Source organism: Hemiscyllium ocellatum, chromosome 3, assembly GCF_020745735.1.
Source record: "Hemiscyllium ocellatum isolate sHemOce1 chromosome 3, sHemOce1.pat.X.cur, whole genome shotgun sequence".
Lineage (NCBI taxonomy): Eukaryota > Metazoa > Chordata > Chondrichthyes > Orectolobiformes > Hemiscylliidae > Hemiscyllium > Hemiscyllium ocellatum.
In genome coordinates, this window is record NC_083403.1 from 122,049,536 (window position 1) to 122,071,444 (window position 21,909).

At 41.3% G+C, this 21,909-nt stretch overlaps 1 protein-coding gene across 1 annotated transcript in view; it reads right to left on the reverse strand.

Moving 5' to 3' along the window:
* The window catches only part of LOC132807602 (myelin transcription factor 1-like protein), a 300,657-nt gene that overhangs the window by 233,724 nt on the left and 45,024 nt on the right, over positions 1-21,909 (reverse strand). Inside the window, exons 4-5 of the mRNA XM_060821659.1 lie at positions 13,464-13,762; positions 10,938-11,915 (exon numbers count right to left, since the gene is read on the reverse strand). Of these exons, the coding sequence (XP_060677642.1) occupies positions 10,938-11,915; positions 13,464-13,762 (1,277 nt within the window). The remainder of the gene's footprint in view (positions 1-10,937; positions 11,916-13,463; positions 13,763-21,909) is intronic.

Below are 21,909 nucleotides of genomic sequence, written 5' to 3' on the forward strand. Positions count from 1 at the left end.
TGGATGGCATAGGTTTAACATGAAAGGGAGAAGATCTAAAAGGGACCTAAGGGGCAACTTTTTCACACAGAGGGTTGTGCATGAATGGAATGAGTTGCCAGTGAAAGAGGTGGAGGCTGGTACAATTACAACATTTAAAAAGTATCTGGAAGAATATATGAATAGGAAGGGTTTAGAGGGATATGAGCCAAATGCTGGCAATTGGGATTCGATTCATTTAGGATATCTGGTCAGCATGGACGAGTTAGATCGGTTTCCATTCTGTATAGCTCGATGTTTCTATAAATGTTTGCAGAATATCTTAATATGTGCCAAACAGTGAATTCTTTTCGAATCACAGTCACTTTCTTAAAATGGATAGGTCATATGGGAATACGTGGGTACTTTTACAAGTTAGAAAAGGACACAATAATGTTAGGGTGTTTCATGATGGTCTCGTTCTTTTCTTGTCGAGTTGTGGTGCTGTGAAATTGGCTGTCAGCTTGGGTCGTGAAGCTGACCACTGTGTACCTTTTGGATAAAGCCAGATCTATAGCTGTCTCAGACAGAGATAGGCAGGCTGTAATAAAACTCGGGGTCATTTTACTCTCCTAAACTAGCTTCAATCAACCAAAGTTGGATTTTCTGATGATTTCTCCCCCCCACGACTGGCAGAGCTTTTCAGTCAGATGTCACACGTCTGCCACAGATTGCTTGTCGTAGAGGTATGGTCGGGTGAGACACACAGTACAAAGTCTTCATGTTCTGGTATATGAGACATCTTTGAAATTTTCAATACAACAAGACAGTGTACGGATAGTTGCTGAGGATATTCAAAACTGATTTTTGGATGCCATGGAAATCAATGGTGTAGGAGTTGACCACAAAAATGGAATAGAAGTAAAACAATTCAGCATGGCCTTTTGAAAGGCAGAACAGACACATGGGGAACTCATCCATGCTGACCAGATATCCTAAATGAATCGAATCCCAATTGCCAGAATTTGGCTCATATCCCTCTAAAAACCTTTCTATTCATATACTCTTCCAGATGCCTTTTAAATGTTGTAATTGTACCAGACTCCACCAATTTCACTGCTCTTACCTGTAAGGGACAGTCTGAATAAATCAGTTGATCTTTTCCTGTCTGACAATTTTCAATATTCATTGATTTTGTGCAAGAGAATGGAACAATTATTCCAAATATAGAATGGTCCGACAAGCAACCAAGAAATAAATGGTAAGTTCATTTATTCTGCTCTTACTGGCTAAGACATAAATGTTAAAATACAGAATATTGTTCCTGACATAAACCCCCCTACTAAGTATCACTGATGAAAGCCCTTTTAAAAGGAGTTGACTGATCCTGAATTGACCACCATATTCAAAGTGTCCACTAGCTTGAGGTGTGGTGGGCAGACATTTACCAAGGTCTTATGAATTTTGTGATTATGTCCTCTTGTGTTGTATTCATTTCAGAGAATCCCTGCAGTGTGGAGGCAGGCTATTCTGCCCATCAAGCCAACACTGACCCTCTAACAAGCCAACGCTATCCCCGTAACCCTGCGTTTCACATGGCTAAGCCACCAGGCCTGCGCATCCCTGGACACTATGGGCAATTGAGCATGGACAATCCACCTAACCTGCACATCTTTGCACTGTGGGAGGAAACCAGAGCAGCCAGAGAAAAACCACGCAGACACAGGGAGAATGCGCAAACTCCACACGGATAACTGCCCGAGGCTGGAATCGATCCCGAGTCCGTGGCTTACTTAAATGTCTGCTTAGTTCATTGCTTAATTCATTGGCCTGACCGAGAATGACCAGGAGTGAACAGGTTCAGATTTTTAACTACTCTGGTAGCACCATTGAGATATGAGAGTAATTTTAACTGGGATGCCTAAGGGAGTCACAACATTGTGTTCCAAGAGAGAGCAACCAAGTGTTGAGGTGGATATTGGTCAGAAGGCAATCAAAAAGGTAAAGCTTTTAAAAACCTTTCATTATGGAGTTGAAGGACAGGCATATTTCAAGCTCTCTTTCTGCAAGTTACTTTCTTCCCAACCATTCACCTCATGACTGGAATAACAGTTGAGATATTGAAGGCTGACACAGAGTTAAGCATTGAGCCCTTGGACTCTTCAACCCTTACTCATAATTTAGTTATGGAATAACCCTGATCACATTTAATGCACCTCACCAAAGCAGTTTATTGTAGGCCAGATATTAGCCTCATTACCAACTTACACTTACATTGTTAAAGCTCTTCTGACCTGTAGTTGTGCACCCCACTTACCAAAGATCCAGAAAGTTAAGTATAGAAATATGACAGGAGTGTTCCTTCAAGCTCAAAGAATATTGTGGACTTCCCACAATCTCAGATACAATGACACTCATTCCCAGATGTACCTGTCTGCCAGCAGCTTTCAGGCCACCTGGAATTGGAATTGCCCAGGGGTCATGGATCAGAATGCATCTGACATCTGATATCAAAATCCATATGCTGTTTGAGATCGTTCATAAATAATGTGAGCACTAGAATTCCAGAGGAGAACCCAATGAAACTTTCCCTGGGCGAAATATTTCCCATTTGTCACCACCCCATATTTATTGCTAAGGCATTTTTTCAAAATATCAAACTCTTAACTATTCCACAAACCTTAACTGTACATGTATGTCATGCTTTCACATTTGTTAAGCACTTTTTGAAAACCTAAACCAAACAGGGACTTCGATAACTGGCTTAATTACTCGAAAGAATTTAAGTCTGTCTGACATAAATTATTATTTCTAAACTAAATGATTGCTCCTTCTCACAAAGGCCAGAGTTTTATTCTAACAGTGGCGTGGTGTTCTCAGCATCAAAGCTGGAAGTGTGTACTATTTTCACTTTTTTGCTTTTTCACCTGTTTCACAACCGAATACCAATAATATTTAAAGTGCTGTCAGCATGCATTGAAAACAGGCATGACTCTGTTACAGGAAATACTTTTTCAGTGGAAAACCTCTCCATCGGCTGACAATGTGAAGCCAGTAAAAGAATCTCCAGATCAAACAAGGAGGCTCTGCAGCATGGTCAAAGTGCTTCTGCAAATCTCCATTGCTATTATCATAAAATATATTAAGAGCACAAAGGTGGCAGGGGACTTTTAAATTTCAGTAATAAATAATTTGCATTAATTTGGTTTCATTTTATTTATTTGTGCAGCATTATTACTTGCTGAATCAGAGATCTGAATGTATTAACACAGTTTATAGCGGGCACTCATTGATGATTGGGAGGTGGTTCAGGACATTTCCTTCACCGTGGAAGAAATAATCTGGTGTTGCTTCCTTCATCTCTATTGAATACTCCAGTTAGTGTTCAGTATTGTGCTCACCACTGAATTTGCAAGAAGGGTCTCCCTTCTTTGCACTGCAATCAGGCGGGCTGATTTTGAGGTGTACTCAAAGCCAGGTAAAGACACAACCAGTCAACTCCCTGAAATAGATCCACACTTGGGGATCCTGCAGCTTAGGCACCTCGTTCTTTTTCATTAATTTTGACTGACTGTTCCCATTCCCACCACAGTGCCCAGATGCCAGTCCATTCTCACTTCAATCCACCATGGTCATAATCCCAATTCTATCCCATTGCATCCCATCCATGAAGCCCTGGATCCTTCTTCCACTTCTCATACACCTGAATCCCAATCTCTTAAACCTGAATCCCTCTCATCATCACCCCGACTCGGCCTCTCTGGTCCCATGCCCTCAGGCAAGCTTCTATTCTCCGGCCTCCCTCTCTCTCACGCCATAAAGCTCAACAGGAAAACCACTGACCTTAACCATAACTGCGCAAAGCTGACTGGTACTTGTCACCTTGAAACGAATGTGAAGCAATTGCCACAAGATTCTCATTTACTGCTGACTATATTGTGAAGGTAATTTTAAAACATTTTACATTAATGTGTATTCTTAGTGTGCAAACACATCACAAGTACAAAGCCATCACATGACAGCATGAGGCGTGACACACTAGAGGCACACAACTGGCTTAATCACTGCATCTCAACCTGTGGTCGGGAAATCAAAATTTCACATCCTGTCTCATTCAGTCATCTCCACAGGACATGCTCCCCACACTTGTGGGCTCCATAAAATCCCTGTCCATGCTCTTTATATACATTGAAAGCATCTTGCAACTGTGTCCAAACAAGGGCGTTTGATTGAATAGCCTGAATTACTGCAGATGTGCCCTACAATTATTGAAACTACAGTTTTATTGTCCAAGTATCAGGCACTAAGCCAATGGATACTGATATCAAGAAATTAACTGACCACCATCCAAATTTCTGTGTTAAATGTGGAAGATGGCATCAGGAAACAAGACAGAGATTAGTGACAAATCTTTATCATTTTAATGCTTGGCTCATTTCCTGCCTTATTTCTGACAAATACCAGACAGACTGTCACTTATTATTCCATGCAAATGAAGCAATGTTATATAGTTTTTTTTGTGTAGTATACATATATCATAAACTTCAAGTTCATGCATTGATTCATGTTCAAATTGGCTTTGTGTTCATGTTAAAAGTCGATCGGTCATTAAATATTTGAAAAAGAATTTAAGATCTTTGCTTTTCTTACTTCCAAATACTTTGCCCATCTCTCTCTTCCCTTTGCTCAAAGGTTATCCCACCATCATGTCACACAGGATACAATAGGTTACATTTTCATCGTTTGGACACAAGTTTCTCAATTGTAAGGGTTAGATGGAGAAGACAGGAGAATGGGGTTGGGAAGGACAGCAGCCATGATCGAATGGTGGAGCAGACTTGATGGGTCGAATGGTTTAATTCTGCTCACAGATCTTATGGTTTTATGAACTCAAATGAGTAAAAATCAAGTGGCTTCAATAAGGTGCTGATGATTTGCCTTACAGGTTTATTTGCCAGAGGCAGTGAAAATAAAAATCTGCTACCACAGCTTCTTTTAATGGGAGGTTCCTTGGGGACTTTTCATGGGGAGTTCCTTTCCATCTGTATGTATTGAAAAGAGAAAACAATAAGCATTGGAGGGAGGCAAAGTTCGTGAGTTTGCACTGGAGGCACAACCCACTGACCCACTGGTATGCCAAACAGGACACCGCCATGTTTGTAGAAACTTCACTTTCTAAAAGAAGTGGCCTCTGTGCTATGCCAAGTACTGTCCGCAGAACAAATAGCAACCCTACCACAGGCCTTATTCTGGCAATGGCTAAGGTTTGACTGATCAATTTCTGTTTTATGGGCTACAAGTGAGGACGTCTCTAATTTTCACCAAAACACAGTGCACAGATATCTTCAGGAAGTCACAGAATCTTTTCTCGTGCAAACAATTTAACCAACTGACTAATTGACAGTAACATAAAAGAGTACTACAATTTTACAGATACATAGAATTCCCCATGATTCTCAGACCAGTAACAAACCACAATGTAAGTGAATCCAGTTTCCCCATGAATCCCTTTGATTCTTTCAGTTTAAGGAAATCTGCTCTACCAATTCCTTTTGACCCATAAAAACAGGGTGGATCTTGTTGCCAGGACAGCAGGTAGCACACTATCTAAAACAAAGTAATCACTGAGCACATCGACAGGATGTTGAAAGAGTGTCCCTGGTGCCTGGAATGATCTGCAGGCATAGCTGCAATGTCACCAAGGTGGGGAGCCCAGGATTGTGGTGGTCTAATGCAAGCTATTCAACTTTATTTTATGAAGAGGATCCCTATTTAGAACTCAAGGGAGGTCTAAGGAAGCAAAGTGAACAAGAAGAGGAGCAGAAACAACATTAGGGACCTGGGTTCAATTCCAGCCTCGGGTGACTGTCTGTGTGGAATTTGTATATTCTTGCCATGTCTGCACAGGTTTCCTCTAGGTGCTCCAATTTCTTCCCCCCAATCCAAAGATAGGCAGGTTCAGTGGATTGGTTCTGCTAAATTGCCTGTAGTATCTAGAGATATGCAGGCTCGGTTGATTAGACATGTGAAATGTAGTGTTATGGTGAGTCTGGATGGGATACTCTTTGGAGGGTTGGTGTGGACTCGATGGGTAGAATGGCCTGCTTTCAAACTGGAGGAATTCTATGATCTTCCCTTATCTGTAATGACTGGGTGTGTCCTTTACAGTGCTGTGTATACCTCCTGCTTCCCACAACTAACATACCATGACTTCACTGTTAAGTAACAATTAATCTACATAATGCATGCAATTTCCAAATGTTTACACAAAAAATAAGCTCCTACTCAAAAGATCCTGAGATCTTGTGGGGTTGGTGGGCATAAGTAGTGTGGAACCTGAATTCTCTGGATTCTTGCCAAATGTTATTCCAAGAATTCCACCCATTACAATTTTATATACCTGATGGAAGCCATCACTGGTAAGAGTGTCAAACAGCTTATTTAAGTTTATGCTAGAAAGGGATTTTTGTTTGGAAGTTACTTTGATAGACTTTGCCTCTGGTTTCCCTAATCAGAATGGCAGGATGACCTTGCAATATAAAAATACCTATTCTTGTGTTTCTCCTCAATCCTCAGTGAGTGAGTAGAACACAAGAAGGGGCAAGGCTTGCCATTTTCCTCCGGGGCTTGAGATGTCCTCATCTCCTGTGTGATCTGCTGACTTATTGCACCTCCAAGCAATGAAAGGTGTTGACTTAGGGATTCATTTATATCTCAACATCCAGAGAGACCAGACTACTGCATGCCTATTCCCATCACACCACTGATTCTTGGCACAGACTATGCATTCTCATTAATCTGAGGAAAAATGGATTCAGTGATCCCAATGAGATCACTGAAGCCACACGTGATACTCATTGGGAACCCAATCATAATTACTTCAACACCGTAAGAGCATCTCTCCAATCTGGCAATATCTCTTTTTATGCAGCATTCTGAGCATCACCCAATAAAGCACAGACTGCCTTCAAGGATTTGGTGGCCTCTGCTCCAGATATGCTTGGAGTTGTCACAAACCAATCCAGAATTGACAGCATTGCTTCAAAGCCATCCAGCATTGTACCATCTGTGCAGTTTAATGCACTTCACATCCATCCACCCTATACTGTTTGACCTGGCCTTCAGGGTCTGCACATATGTTTGTTGGTTTAATGCAAGGGTGATTCTTTGATAAGTATTTCTGTCTCACCAAGTGGTAATGTTGGCCAAACATTTAATTATTAACAAGTTCCTCCTCATGTTCTACCACTAGCTATCCTTTCTCTGTGTATCATCCAGTGGCACCCTTATCTTGATCATTCATGAATTTTACTGAGGGAGTATGTATGCAGGCTAGAGTGTGACGTATTACAACAGGCTCAGATTTAAAGCAGTCTGGTTCTGCTTCTTCTGGCACATCGAGGGACAGAAAAGAGGAACAGGAAGGAATGCTTCGGAGCAGGGTTATATATTATTTGTCGTATAAGGAGTATCATGAGGATTTCACAATAAGCTTTTCTGATAAGTCAAGTGTAGGAAGTTGAAAAGGAAGGTCATCATGACTCTGCATCTGGCACTTGCCAATCTACTGATATTTCTGATACCACTGTCTCATTCCACAGCATGTTTAGAGATGTTTCATCATTGGGGCTGAGTGCGAGGAGGTTTAAGCATTATCACCTTTTGCAACTTGCTGTGAGGCACTGTGGGCTGTGCTCTCCTTTAAAAAAAAAGGATGCATATGATAGATTACAATGGCATGCAATAAAATCCAAATGTTAGAGTGCAGCCCACTGCGCTTGTAATGACAGAATTGAATTGCTTGATGCCAAGCATCTAAGTGAGGCTTTTGATATGATGTTTGTGCATAATGCTGTAAGTGAAAGAGAACCTACAATTGAAGGCATGGATGTAAAATGTTCCATGCTGCCTCATACCTACTGATGAAAAATGCAAGCACTTTAGCACAGTATGTGACAAGGCTCTGCAGATGGAACCTTAGTGTCACCTTAGTGTGGTAACTGTCCTACCTTGCATCGCCTGTTGTTAAAGCTTCTTCATGTACTTATTGCCACGAGTATTCATGCTCTTCCAATTCCTCTGAATTGCAAAGAGAGCCTATATCGCTGTTCCAAATGGTGTCTCCTTCCTCTGTGTGATTTCATTCGGCAGTATTTCCAGTTTCCTCAGTGAACCCAGATGGGTTCTGCCTCCTGCAGACTTGACTTTGCCAGTCACCTTGCTGCTGTACTAGCCAGCTCATTTCCTTTGGGTCCCTCGGAGTTGTTGCTGGCTCCACAACATGCTAGCTACGATTCCATCTTAACACCTGTAACTTATTATCACTTTTTGAATACGTTCTGAAACCCTGGTGGTTTTAACACATTTCAGGAATGAACTTTAACTATCCCCAACTCCAACCCTCAAGGAGAATAGGGACCACTTGATTGTGCATAAGGGACTGTAGAGACCCAATCCCCTCTGGGGTCTCTCTCCACCTTCTCTCCAAGCAAGCTCCAGGTGGGCAATAGTAAAATGAGTCAGTAGCCATTTAAGGGTTCCATTTAGGCACTGTCTGTATTCTACCAACAACAGATGGGGGTTCATCAAGTGTGGGGACCACTAGCAAACAGCTGGATGTCCCAGCCACATCTCAGGGGAAATTCCTCACTGATAGGCACTCTATACCCGATCCTGGAACCTAGCATCAGGAATGAGGCAGGACAGGGGAGCACCCAATGAAGGAAACTTGCACCACACCACCCCCTAATCTGCCTTCTAAAGCCCCCAATCCCTGCAATCCCCATTCTGACTGCTTACTTGGGTATCCATGACTAATCTTTATGGTGGACCCAAATCTTATGCTGGCCCTAGCCACTGGTTCCAATGATGCTGCCGAATTGTTGACCTCTGACTGACCAACAACTCTCAAGGGCAATATTTCTGTCCAGTGAGGGATTTAATTGCAAGTAATTGCCCAAAGCTGTCTAAGTAAGTGCCTGATTACTTAAGTAATTGCATTTGGCTTCCCATAGAAAAACATTTAGGGTTCCCATCACTTCTCCAACCATGGATAAGACTAAGGCTGGACTCGTTAAACTCAGACCCAAAAATCACACTTAGACAAACATAACACTTTCATTTTTACTCCCTTCAGAAAATATTGCCTCAAATCCCATGGAATTCTGATAATTCAAGGTGGATTACAGGATATATTTCTTATTCAGGAGTCTTCTGGATATTTTATCTTTACATTTCGATGTAACACACCCTTCATTAATGTCCACATGGTTAAGCATCACTTACCTATCCTATCCGTGATTATAATTTGTCTGCAGAATTCTCTTGAAAAGTGGTTTTGTAATACTCATATATAGGGTTTTATACATTTGATATGGTTTCTCATTTGCTTTTCAATATACAACTATTAAAGCTAGAAGTTGAACATGTTTCGTATTTGACTCCATTGTCAGTATTGTTGCATATTTTAACTGTTTAAACTTATTATTTTCTTTTATTTGGCTTAGTACATCACACATTGTTTTGTCATTTCCACGAGATGGATTCCTCCTGTGTTTTTACACTGACCAGGAACAATTAACATTTAGAGGCTAACTGGTAACGTACACGTGCAAGACTTGTCATTCTTTTCAAGCGCAGTGCCCCAGCCCTGGACAAGATAAACTACCGTCCCAGAAAAGCTGTTGATTTGATGCTCTCGATTGGTTGAAAATTATTCTCTGCTGCTGATTTTCAGCCAATTAGAGGGAAAACTGTCCAAAGTTGCACTCATCTCCAAAAAGGATAATGGGACCTTTGGAGGTACAGGAAACAATGCAAATATTAAAAAAAGAAAGTTAAGAAAGGACATAGTGGAAAAAAACAGTAGGAAACAGTAAGAAAGGAAAGATAAAAATATAAAACAGAGGGAAAAAAGAACATGGGCAGACGGAAGAATTTTAATTCTATAGAGTGAAAATAGTCATAGTTATTCTTCATATTTGAACATGTGATATGCAGCTTTGTTTCAGCATCATCATATCGGTTGAAGAACATTAAAAATTGACTCGCCCAGGGAAGCTGAAACTTGCTTGGACCTATTGACAGGCTACATTCGGAAGCACTAAAATCACATCAAACTCATCATTTTGGTTGACATTGTAATAATCCTTAAACCCACTGATTCTTATTTTATGTGACTCTACATATTAAATAATCAAGTCGAACCAGCATTATACAGCTCTATTACATATTCTATTAAGTAATACATCGTAGGCATATTACATTATACTTATGACCTTTTTAGTAAGTTCTTGTATGACTGTGTCATCACAAGATACCAGTCAATTAGCAAGCAAATACTGGGTTAGGAATGAAAATAACAGTGTCTTATTATGTACAAAAATTACAAAACAATATTAATGCAAGATTACCATAAGATCACTAAGAAAATAGTTACATTGCCGAAAAGACTTTCTGGGTGTATTCCTATTCAGAGAAACCAAAAACTGAATTTCTATGAGGTTCTCCCACATATTAACTAGATGTTCTGGCAAACGTACCACAGAAAAATTGTGCATGCATTGCTCGTATCATTTTTCTGGGATTTCTGTTCTGCCAAACCTCTGACTGATAAACAGGAGAACCTTTGTGGAAATTCACCATGTAACTATTTTGTTTTCACTTTTTGTAGAGCATGTCTTCATAATATATATGACCTGACCAGGTTTGCAAAAGGAGGATTTCTTATAGAGTGTGACTCAAAGTAACTGTTTGCGAATTTAAAAATAGACCAGTTTTTATGTTACATGGTAAATATTTTCCATAAACTCACAATGTTAACATAATTAACATATAATCAATGCTCCTCTCTTTCGTTATTGATCATTCCAATACTGTTCAATAGTTTTCTGGGAGATTTCATTGTAAAAACCAGGAGCTGAATCAATAGCTCTGAACAGAATATTATTATACTTTCTAGAAACAGACATAAGTTGTACCTTTCGGGTAGTATGGCTTTTTAACATGACCATCAGAGGATCTAGACTTCTTCTCATCTCCGACATGATGCCTTGGAATTTGATCTGATGCATCTCTCTTTGCAGTTTCCATTGCCATTTTTTCTCTCATCGCCTTCGCCCTCTCTGTTTCCAGTGCAATCGCCTTTTCTAACAAAGTCAAGTTGCCCTTGGTCATATCAAACACTTCCTCAGACCGGTCAGATTTGACTGAGCCAGTGTCATCATCTCTGTCATGTGATTCTTCTTCCTTTACACCAGAAGAGAAAGCTCTAGAACGAGGACTAAGCTGTTCCTCAAGCTTCATCAGGTTAACCATATCCGAATAGTTCCGATCTGACATCCTTCTTGTGATGTCATCATCAGGTCTGTTCTGTTGACAGTCACTAAAATGATGTTGCTGGTTTCTTTCCTCATGCTGACTCTCACTTAGCTTCCTAGCCAAGTCAAAACATTGGTTCCTTAGGCACTCAAGACTGCTCAAGCAAACAGCCTCATCACTTTCATCAACAGTCTTTTCCATACCATCATTGGTGGACTTGCATGATCCTAAGTTCACATTTCTAATTTCATTCTGTATTAAACCATCTATGCGACCCCTAACACTTGCATTTTCTGAAAGTACCACACCATGTCCTTGTGCCAGAAGTTTAAGGGAATCCACTGTTTCCCTAACAACATCACTGTCAACATCCAAACTCAGCTGGCAGGAGTCACTTTTATTTGTTTTTCTACCCCTGCTCCCGTTAGTGTCACTATCATCCTCCAGGCCACGTGCCGTGCTGTCACTCATTTCAGATTCTGTCATAGCCCTAAATGCTGCATCTTCAGCTATTTTTCCCAGGTTTAATAATGATTTTGCAACAAGCTCATCATAATTGTCATATTCATCATTGTTGTTATCATCTTTCTCAATGTCCTGGTTTCTCCTGATATTATCAGATTCTTCTTGAAGGTCTTCTAATGGAAAACAAGAAAGCAAAGCTTAATTATTGTTTTTCACCTCTGGATGAAATTATTCAATGGATATAGTTTATTACCATTAAATCTTTTCCTCACAATTCTTTCCCCCTATTCTGATACAGGCAGTGACTCAAATGGCAGTATGATCCGTCAGTCACTGCACAGCTCTGGCATCTTGCTCATGTGATCATTTTCCATGCATGAATAGGAAGGTCCTGGAAGTCCATAGGGCATCCATCCAACCTCCCACAATGACTTTGGCAGGAGGCTAGATGGTTACATAAAAGTTACATAAATTTTACGATGGTCAGATGGGGAGGGGAAGGAATCAGTTAATTTTGTTTTGAGTGAACCTTCGAACTTTGCACAAGTTTCAGCAGAAGCCAGCGAATGTGGAAACCTTATTTCTGTCCCTGGGAAAACTCTCATATCTTCTGTCACGGATAAGAAACAGAGACCAACTGATGTGGCCTGTTGGTGGCCAGGCTGAGAATAACAAAGGCCAGGGTTAAAACTTAATAAACTTCAGGTATGGCTCAGTACAATATCATTTGGTGCATTTATCCATGGAGCCTTCAGAAACGCTTGGTTTATATTCTAAAAACATATATCTCTTATCAAATGACAGTGAGCGTGATGATTAACATATGCATGCACAGTATAAACAATTTCTTTTCAGTAATTGGCTATTATTAATAGAATAATTAATAGAGTCAACAATTTACATCAGGTCTATTGGTCTGTAATGGAGCAATGATAAAAGAGCCATGCCAGAATGATTGACACAAGAATAAAAGGTGACTTTACAAGGTGCCCATGATTAAATCATGCAAATTCATCATACTTGTTAGAATTAATTTATTCTGATGCAGTACTGAAACCTAACTCATGGAATAATGTAACTTTCATCTGAAAGTTAAAATAGTATGTACTGGTTTCATAGCTCTAGTTAGGAACATATTTTTTATTATTCTTTCTATAAAAGCAAGCCATACCCTAAACAATGCAGAAAATCAAAACTGACTCATATGCATTAATAGCACATCTTATGATTATTGTTTGAGCTCAGGTTGCTGTCAGAACTGCAAGATTATTACATGCATAATAATGGCTAACAAAAATACAGTAATTATTAATATTTCTAAGTGAATGTTGACCTTAAGAAGCAATCACTTGACTGACAAATTTTGAACTAATTGGCTTGTCATGAAATAAGGTTGAAACATTGCCCCACCATGATAGGCATGTAAGGGTAAGAGGTTGTTTTATGATCAGGTAATGAAATTGAAGATGTGTTAAAAATAAATTTATGCTGATTCACAACAACACATAACAACAGGGCTATTCCATCAATTGAAAGAGTACAGAATCCCCATTATCAAACTGTGTTTCTTGTAAACACAGTTCATCACAAGGAATATGGGATCAGATTGATGCAAATACTGAAAATAAAGTAAAGCTTCAATATTTAGTCTCTGCTATTCTTCAAACAATACAAATTAAAAATGAATCCCGCAAAAGCATTGCTTTGTCATTCATTCATACCTTGTTCATTACTCTGATCTTCATACTCTTCATCCTCCTCATCTTCCTCATCTAATTCATCCTCGTCTTCCTCTTCTGCTTCCACATCTTCCTCCTCTTCCTCATCTTCCTCTTGATCATCATTTTCATCAGAATATTCCTCATCTTTCTCATCCAGTTCCTCCGTACCATCGGTCTCATAGCACTCATCTACAGAAGAGTTGTCTGTCCTCACTAAGAATGGTTTTCTCTTCGGAGTTGGCTCACTTGGTTGCTTGTCCTGTATTTTCCGTTTTTTTGCCAAGGGACATCCATAAATACTAGAAGGAGGAAACACAGCCGTTTAGTACAGCCAGAAGGATTTCCATAGTAACAAACTACAGAAAGAACAACAAAGTTATTTACTCTAGATAATTAGTAACAACATTAAGACAGTCAATACTATAGGCTGATTAAGTCAGATGTATTCTCTTTGATAATTCAGTGCAAAAGTTTAAGAAATTCTTGAGATGATCACTGGGTTGTTTGGGGACATTTTAAAAACTGTTTAATCTGCTCAACATTAACTAAGAACTTAAGCGTTGTTAACAATAAAATATATCCTGCGCAGAGACTGACATTTTGTCTCTCACTACAGTTTAGCAGTACCTATGTGTTACTTCCTCCTGAGATTTTACAAAATTGTCTTTTGTCATCTTGCTTTGAAAGACAGTTCTGTGTGGCCAAATTTTATAAAGATCTGAATGACATGAGTTTTGATGCAATTTGTGGCAGCATCCAGACTTGTGATGAGAAGTCCAATGAGGCCTAGCTTAATGTCAGGAGCAAGTCACTGCTTCCTTTATATAACTGCGAGATAATCAAGGTGAGATTCTCACTGGTCAGCGGCAGGTTGCCTATTAAGGAGGAAGATGGCTCATTAACAACCCTATTAACAGCATAGCTCTCCTCATTAATATGCACCTTTTTATGAAACCCATTGAACAAATTAGACACCAAAAATTCTCAGCATGTAAGCGATTGTGCGTACTCGGTAGCTTCAGCTCACCGCGAGCTGTGAGGAGCCTCCACGTTGGTCACATCACAACAGCATCTCAGGACACATGCAACATTTGCCATGGACATTGCCAGCTGATATTTCTCAACTCTCAGGATCCTCATGGCACCTCTCCGATCAACTGCAGGATGCTTCAGAAGCACAAAACTATGTTGGAGGTTGTACTGACAACTAGCATCAAAAGGCACTCACAAGGTCACTCGGCTTGCAAAGATTGGCCCTGAACTCAGACAGTGGACCAGGCTGCACCTCAAGGCTGTACAGTACACGGATACGCCAATCTAATACCTACAGCAGCTGCCAAATGCCTGTGTGACAAACACACTGTATTCAACCAAATGGCCATTTTGGATCGTGGGTCGGGGCTTGTCCTCATGCAGTCAGTCTTCACTTGCTGTTCTCTAGAATGCAACTGGAAAATATCTGGGACAACACCCAGGATAAGCAGAGTCCATGTCAGTATAACAGGTCAAAGCACTGGATCCATGCCTGATCAGCACTTGGGCACTGAAAGGGCAAATAGATGAAGCATAGATTTGCAAACTTCAGCTACATTTAATTTCCAATCATTTTTTCACCTGTTTGTGCTGCAATGTGGAGTGCACATGCTTAGGGTTCAAATGCTGGTCAGAGGCAATTTTCACCATCATTAGGTACTTATAAAATGAACACTGGCATCACATTGATGCAGAAGTCATTGGCATTGACTTAAAACAAGGCTAATGCTGGCCAAAAGAGATTCGGCCCTTGTGAAACTCCAAAGGGTGCTGCGTGAGTTGGAGAACATCACTTCGTCATTTGCCATGTAAGTACGAAAATGGACTCTGCTGAATGCAACATAAAGCTTGAATGATTGATGCACGGCCTAGATAGGAAGGGGGTCAGAGTGCAACAGGAACTCTGCTTTTATTGAAATGCGTTTCTCACGCAGCTGATGTGGCACTTTCACCGGGTTGGTGCAGGTGCTTTGATCGGGGCCATGATGCAGTAGGCAATAGAGCTGCTGAAAACAGTGATTATACTGCTTGGACTAATCTGGGGTGGGGGGTCTGCGGTGCAGTATAGTCCAGACTAAATATAGCACATTATCATTGACATGCTGTGGTCTGCATAGTTGGAGCAGGCAAGAGGCAATCTAATAGATACAGAGAAATTGGGAGAATGGGAGCTGTCTTTCAAGGAGGACATTGAGGAGGATTGTCATGCCGATACAGATTCCGCTCATCTGGGGTGTTGTCCCTTGTGCATGACAGAGTGCTGCAGTGTCAGGTACCACAAGCCAGTCAGCACCTGATTGACTACATGGAAGTGAGGACTGCAGATGCTGGAGAGGGAGAGTCGAGAAGTGTGGCACTGGAAACGCACAACAGGTCAGGCACCTTCCGAGGAGCAGGAGGGTCAACATTTGGGCATAAGCCCTTCATCAAGACTGTCCTGATTGATATCCAGTTGCAGTAGATAGGAGCTGGGTGCAGAAGACCACGATGGAATGTAAAATAGCTGTTGGCCATCATGCTGGCATTTGGTTTGCATTGTTGGGATGAACTAATTGTTTAAGTTATTTGCTGGCTGTAAATAAAAGCTCATGACTGATGTTGTACAATTGCTTGCTCGTGTGTGATGTTCCCCTAGTGGACACTGACAAGTTATGGGTATTGGGGGCAGGAGAGGTGTGATTTACAGTGTGTTCAGACAGAATGTTCGAGGAGAAAGTGAGGTCTGCAGATGCTGGAGATCAGAGCTGAAAATGTGTTGCTGGAAAAGCGCAGCAGGTCAGGCAGCATCCAAGGAACAGGAGATTCGACGTTTCTTCAGGAATGAAGAAGGGCTTATGCCCGAAACGTCGAATCTCCTGTTCCTTGGATGCTGCCTGACCTGCTGTGCTTTTCCAGCAACACATTTTCAGCTCAGACAGAATGTAGTTCAGGACAGGTAAAGTGTGTGGCCTGGTGGTTACACAATGACTATGGTGAAAGAATTGGTTTGTAAGTGTGAGGAAGTGTCAGCCATGCCTTCTATGCATCATGAGTTGTGTGGCTTTGTAGCTGGTGTGCCATGCCATTGCAGGGAAAGATAACACCAGACTAGTAAGTGCCCACCAACCTTTTAAAGATGGCATGGGGGCCAGTTTCTCATTAGATATGTGTTGAGCGTTAAGTTGTTCTGAGAACAACATGTGGTAAGATGGAACTAGAATCGGGCAAGAGGAATACTATAGGGTCATAGTAGGTAGTTACCAAGATGAGCTTGGTAAGATAGAGTGAGAAATCTCCCTCAGACTCATGACACAAAACTTGATGCAACTGACATTTAGCCAAAAACACATAAAAGCCAGCTTGTGGTCTTCATATGCAAGTTTCATATACACCTGCATCGTAAATAATTGGCTACCTTATAGCCTAATATTAGAATTCAGATGGTCAGATAGTGATGGATAAAATGCCAGGGTCTAGTTTTTACATATTTATAATTCTTTAAAAAGCAAATGGACACACTATGTCTGTACTTCTCACCAATAACCCAATTTTCAGGCTGTGACTGAAATATCACCTGCAGTCTCAATAAAATTAAAATCACCAACTGATCTACAGTGAATACATTGTACTGGTAGATTGCACCTTATTGTTCAAAATATATCTATAGGACTTAACAGATTAAATATCAGGACACAAATATAATTCATGTTATAGAAGGTAACTTATAGTTTTAGGAATTAGAGGGAAAAAAGACAGATAAAAAGACAGGGAAACGCCTGAATAAGAAACTCATAAATTCCCCTCATATAAGGGTAAATCCAACAAGCCTCGGTTTAACTAACCTGCATTTTATCATACAAGCTCATAGATGATAAAGAAAAACAATAGAAACAAAAGAAAAACAGTCGGTGATTCACTTCTGGAACTTTTTGTCGAGCCGGGGTGTGATTACCTCTAAAGCTAACAATTCTGGGAAAGAGATTGCAAAATTCCAGGAGGAACTGAAGTTATTCATACTGAAATTATTTAACACAATCAAGGAGTTGCACTAAGGTAAGATAATTTGTTCATATTTCTGTTTGAGAACATCCTGAAGCACGATACATTGCAATTAGATTAGATTACTTACAGTGTGGAAACAGGTCTTTCAGCCCAACAAGTCCACACCGACCAGCTGAAGCGCCCAGACGCATTCCCCTACATTTACCCCTGCCTCTAACCTTACGGGCAATTTACCATGGCCAATTCACCTAACCTGCACATTTTTGGACTGTGGGAGGAAACCCACACAGACACGGGGAGAATGTGCAGTCAGTCGCCTGAGGCAGGAATGGAACCCGGATCTCTAGCGCTGTGAGGCAGCAGTGCTGACCACTGTGCCACTGTGCCGCCCACTAATTGTGGCAGGATGTGGCATAGAAGGTTTAATTTATGTGTTTGTGTGTGCTTGTTGTTTGAAGCAAGCAGATCAGTTTGCAGTGCAAGGAGGTAGTTGCAGTTTTGGTCCAGGTACACAGCAGCTTACTGAGCTGTGAGAGCCATAGGAAGTAAATGTTAGTCAGCTCTGCGTCACAGACAGAGAAAAAAAACATCTGCTAGGAACTGGGAATTAATTGTGGGACCAGCAACCAAAAAGAAGTGAGAATGCAAAAGACTATTAGGGACCAAGGGGAGATATTCCTGATGTTTAAATCTGCAAGCCAGTCGGCAGCTAACCATTAGAACCTAAGATCCTCAGCTGTGAAATCTTCAAAGAAAATTGAAGGATCACTTGGTGGTAAGTTTATAGAAGGGTTACCTTAAATTCCATACCCCAGCAAAAAGATGGAACATGGAGAAGAAATGAAATTGACTTCTAGTGAGATGTGGCATACCTTGGGATTGGCCCAAGGAAAAATGAATGAACCGTTAGATTTCATAAGGTAAGGAAACTCTTGGAGAGAAATGGAAAGATAAGATTCACAGCCTATATAATCATAAATGATGGCCTTAAATAAATATTGTTTGCTTCATTTAATTCTTCAGGTATACAAAAGAAGTGTGTGTTCGTTTAAAAACCCGAAATTTTATCAGTTCATTGCTGGGTGTTCATATTGGTTCTTCAAATGCTATCGTGATAATAAGAATATATTTATGTTTTTCTCTTCTTACCATTTAAAAAAAAAGTCTGCTCAAGAACGTAGTGGGCCAGAGTGACCAAGGAGTGGCAATCACAGTCAGATTGCTGCTCCGCTCCTTCAGCTTTTTGCTTGAAGAAAGTGCTCCCCATTTCTGGCAGGATCTCCACTCCTGCAGCAATGCAGGACGTACCTTAAGTCCAACTATCCTTATGGTACTGGACAATCAGTGAAAGGAAAACTGTGTCCCCCTTTTGCTGTAATGGGTGATTTAAGTGATGGGTGATTTAGTAGTTGCTGTCATGGCTGATTTAAGTGTCCAGCAGCACTTTCTGAGGGTCTAGGATGCATGTTGAGTGCAGGAGGTGAGGACTCAGGTTCTGAGGGAGAGAGGTGGTGTCAGGTCAGGGGTGGGGGAGGGAGAGTGGAGACATTTTCGGGACCAGCAGCATGGGATGGGGAGTTGTTAGATCAGGGTCTGGTGGTGTAGAGGGTCAGGAGTGGTGTAGATGTGAGTGAGTCTGTTATGTTTGGGGGGGGGGTGTCAGTGTAATAGTTACTCAGGAGTTGGACTCATTTTTAAAATATTTCATTCTTCCTCAGTGACTATTTAACTGCGGTCTGAATTCTCTGATATAAAATGCAGCATGTATCTGCGTGATTAGACAAACTATCACCTACATCTACCCCTTCTGCAGGGAAATCTGTAGCCATACAGTTTGTTAGGGGGAATAAGGCAGGATTACATGAGGTCTGTGTTTCTCTGACTTGAACCTCAGTTTGCAAATGGAATTCATCCATTATAGAAATATAGAGGGACTAAACTATGCTGATTGACTCCTGAAATATGAACATCTAGCTGAGCTATCCACTTTCCAGAAGTTCTACTCCTCCTGGAGAGAACAATAGCATTTGCACTGCTGCATATGGCCCACTTGGGAGCATATATAGTCAACTGCAACTCTCAAGGTAGTCTACAAAAAAAATGTAAACAGTTCAAAACCTCAACAGATTCCAAGAGACCACACACAGTTGTACAAAGTTCTGCATTTGTTTCCAGAGTAATGCTGCACCCATGCACCCTAACGGACTTCAATGTTCTCCCATCTTTCTATTCCTGCCACTACGTATGAGTGCAACATCGATAAGTGTAGCTGGGGTTCAGAAAGCCTGATCACTGCATTGCCTTAATTGATTTTGCCAGATGTCCTCTACTGGTGCAGGGTGTAAAGAGTTCGGGCCTGTTGGTGTATCCTGCATAGGTACAGTTACAACCTCCTCAGGACCCTGGCAAAGAGGTGCTGGAGAATCAGCCTGCTCCTGGTGTGTCCTGAGATGATAATCCCTGGATGCTTGTCTGTCACTCTCCTCCCTGAAAGTAATGGAACCTCCCCCAACAACTGAGGGGTTGGGCGCTTGGAGGGGGGTGTCAAGCTCCTTCTGTCTCCTTGTTTTGCCTGCTCATACATGAATGCATCCAAGGCTTGAGTAACGGAGTGAAGGTCATCGCACATTTTTGGCAAATGCTGACTGTTTTGCTGGGCCCAGCTGCTGACACTCAATCCAATCGAGTCAGCCACATTCTTGGATCCGTGACATCAGTCATAATGGCCAGACCTCTCTGCACTTTGCTCCAATTTGCACTAGGTCTTCTTGCAAACTCTGCCAGATGTTCCCCTGCTTGCCCATGAATCTCCATCAGCTCCTCAATGGCAGAGTCCGGAGGCTCGTCATCCATCCTTGAGCTTAGTTGGGGACTGTCCTCTGAAGGTACGGATCCTTTCTTCCTCCCCCAACTGTGGCCACGGGAATGTGATCCTGAGCCTACTCTCAATAGATTTCCCACTGAAAAAACATTGTGCTGGCATAGTCTTGGGAGGAAGAATGTGGTGGTGTATTCTTTGAGGCTGATAATGTTGCTCCTCAGTGGTGTGGCTTGAGGAGCAGGTTGAGACTGGTCTAGGGACTGGGAGTCTTCTGGCTTCACCCCCTGTATTGGGAAGTGAGATCAGGAAGCTGCTCAGAATGAACAAAGATTTGTTGGTTTAAATGAGCTACCACCTTTACACCCTGTTCAGGCATCACTGTTTTCTGCAGTTAGCAGGAGCTGCTTGAAGACTCTCCCAAGGGATGGCTGTAGATGTCCAGTCTTGCCTTTGCCATAAGATTGTCCCCCTTGCTCTACTACCAGCTTGACAGCATGTTCCTCAAAGCAGGTGATGTCTAAAGTTCAGCAGCCACCCTCTTCTGTCTGGGAAAATTTGGTTTTGTGATCCACGATTTTCCACTGCAGACACAGAGCATGAACAGACATTAACATGTGGATATGAGTACTTTGTCTGTGCTGATAGGTACAGATTAAAGAGGTCAAACCCAAAACAGTTATTGTCATGTGCATTAATTGCCAGGACAGTGACATGGGAATTATTAGGTATTGAAGAATTCTGATTGAAAGTTTGTTCAGTGTCATCAAAGGGTTCTCGTTGATGAAAAGCTACAAAGCATTATGTTATGTGTGTGCCTGACATTCTCATGTGAAATGCTCATCTTGAAAAAATCTTTTATGCCTGTGGTCTCATCCCACACAAGCTATTGGTGAAAAGCCATGAGATATGTATGTTGTACTCATTGTGATGGTTATAAGAAGGATGTCATGAAACTGGAAAGCGCGCAAGAAAGATTTACAAGGGTGGATAGGCTCACACTATTTTCCCTTGAGCAAAGGAGGCTGAGGGGTGACCTTATAGAGGTTTACAAAATCATGAGAGGCATGGATAGAATGAGTAGCCAAGGTCTTTCCCCCAAGGTAGGGCAGTCCAAAATGAGAGGGCATAGGTTTAAGGTGAGATGGGAAAAATTTTAAAGGGAACTGAGGGGCAAACCTTTCACACAGAGGGTGATGTGTATACAAGCTGCCAGAGGAAGTGGTAAAAGCAGGTACAACTATAACATTTAAAAGACATTTGGACATATGTATGGATGGGAAATGTTTAGAAGGACATGGAACAAAGGCAAATAGGTCAGCATGGGCAAGTTGGGCCGAAGGGTCTGTTTCTGTGCTGTTTGTGTCTTTGTGACTTAACAATGTCAAGCTTCTGAAAACTGTATTTCAATTTACATTGTAACTGTGAACCCTGGTAATTATGTGAGGAAGTATCACAGTGATGACAGCTGTGCTATCTTGACTAATGTCATGAAGTGAGAGACATTGGTTACACACAAATAATCTGACTGAGATGCCTGGCACTCACCCTTCTGTGTAACAGTCCTCTGCAGTGGAAAACTTCAAATGTTTCATGCCCGAGTGTGAATCAGCG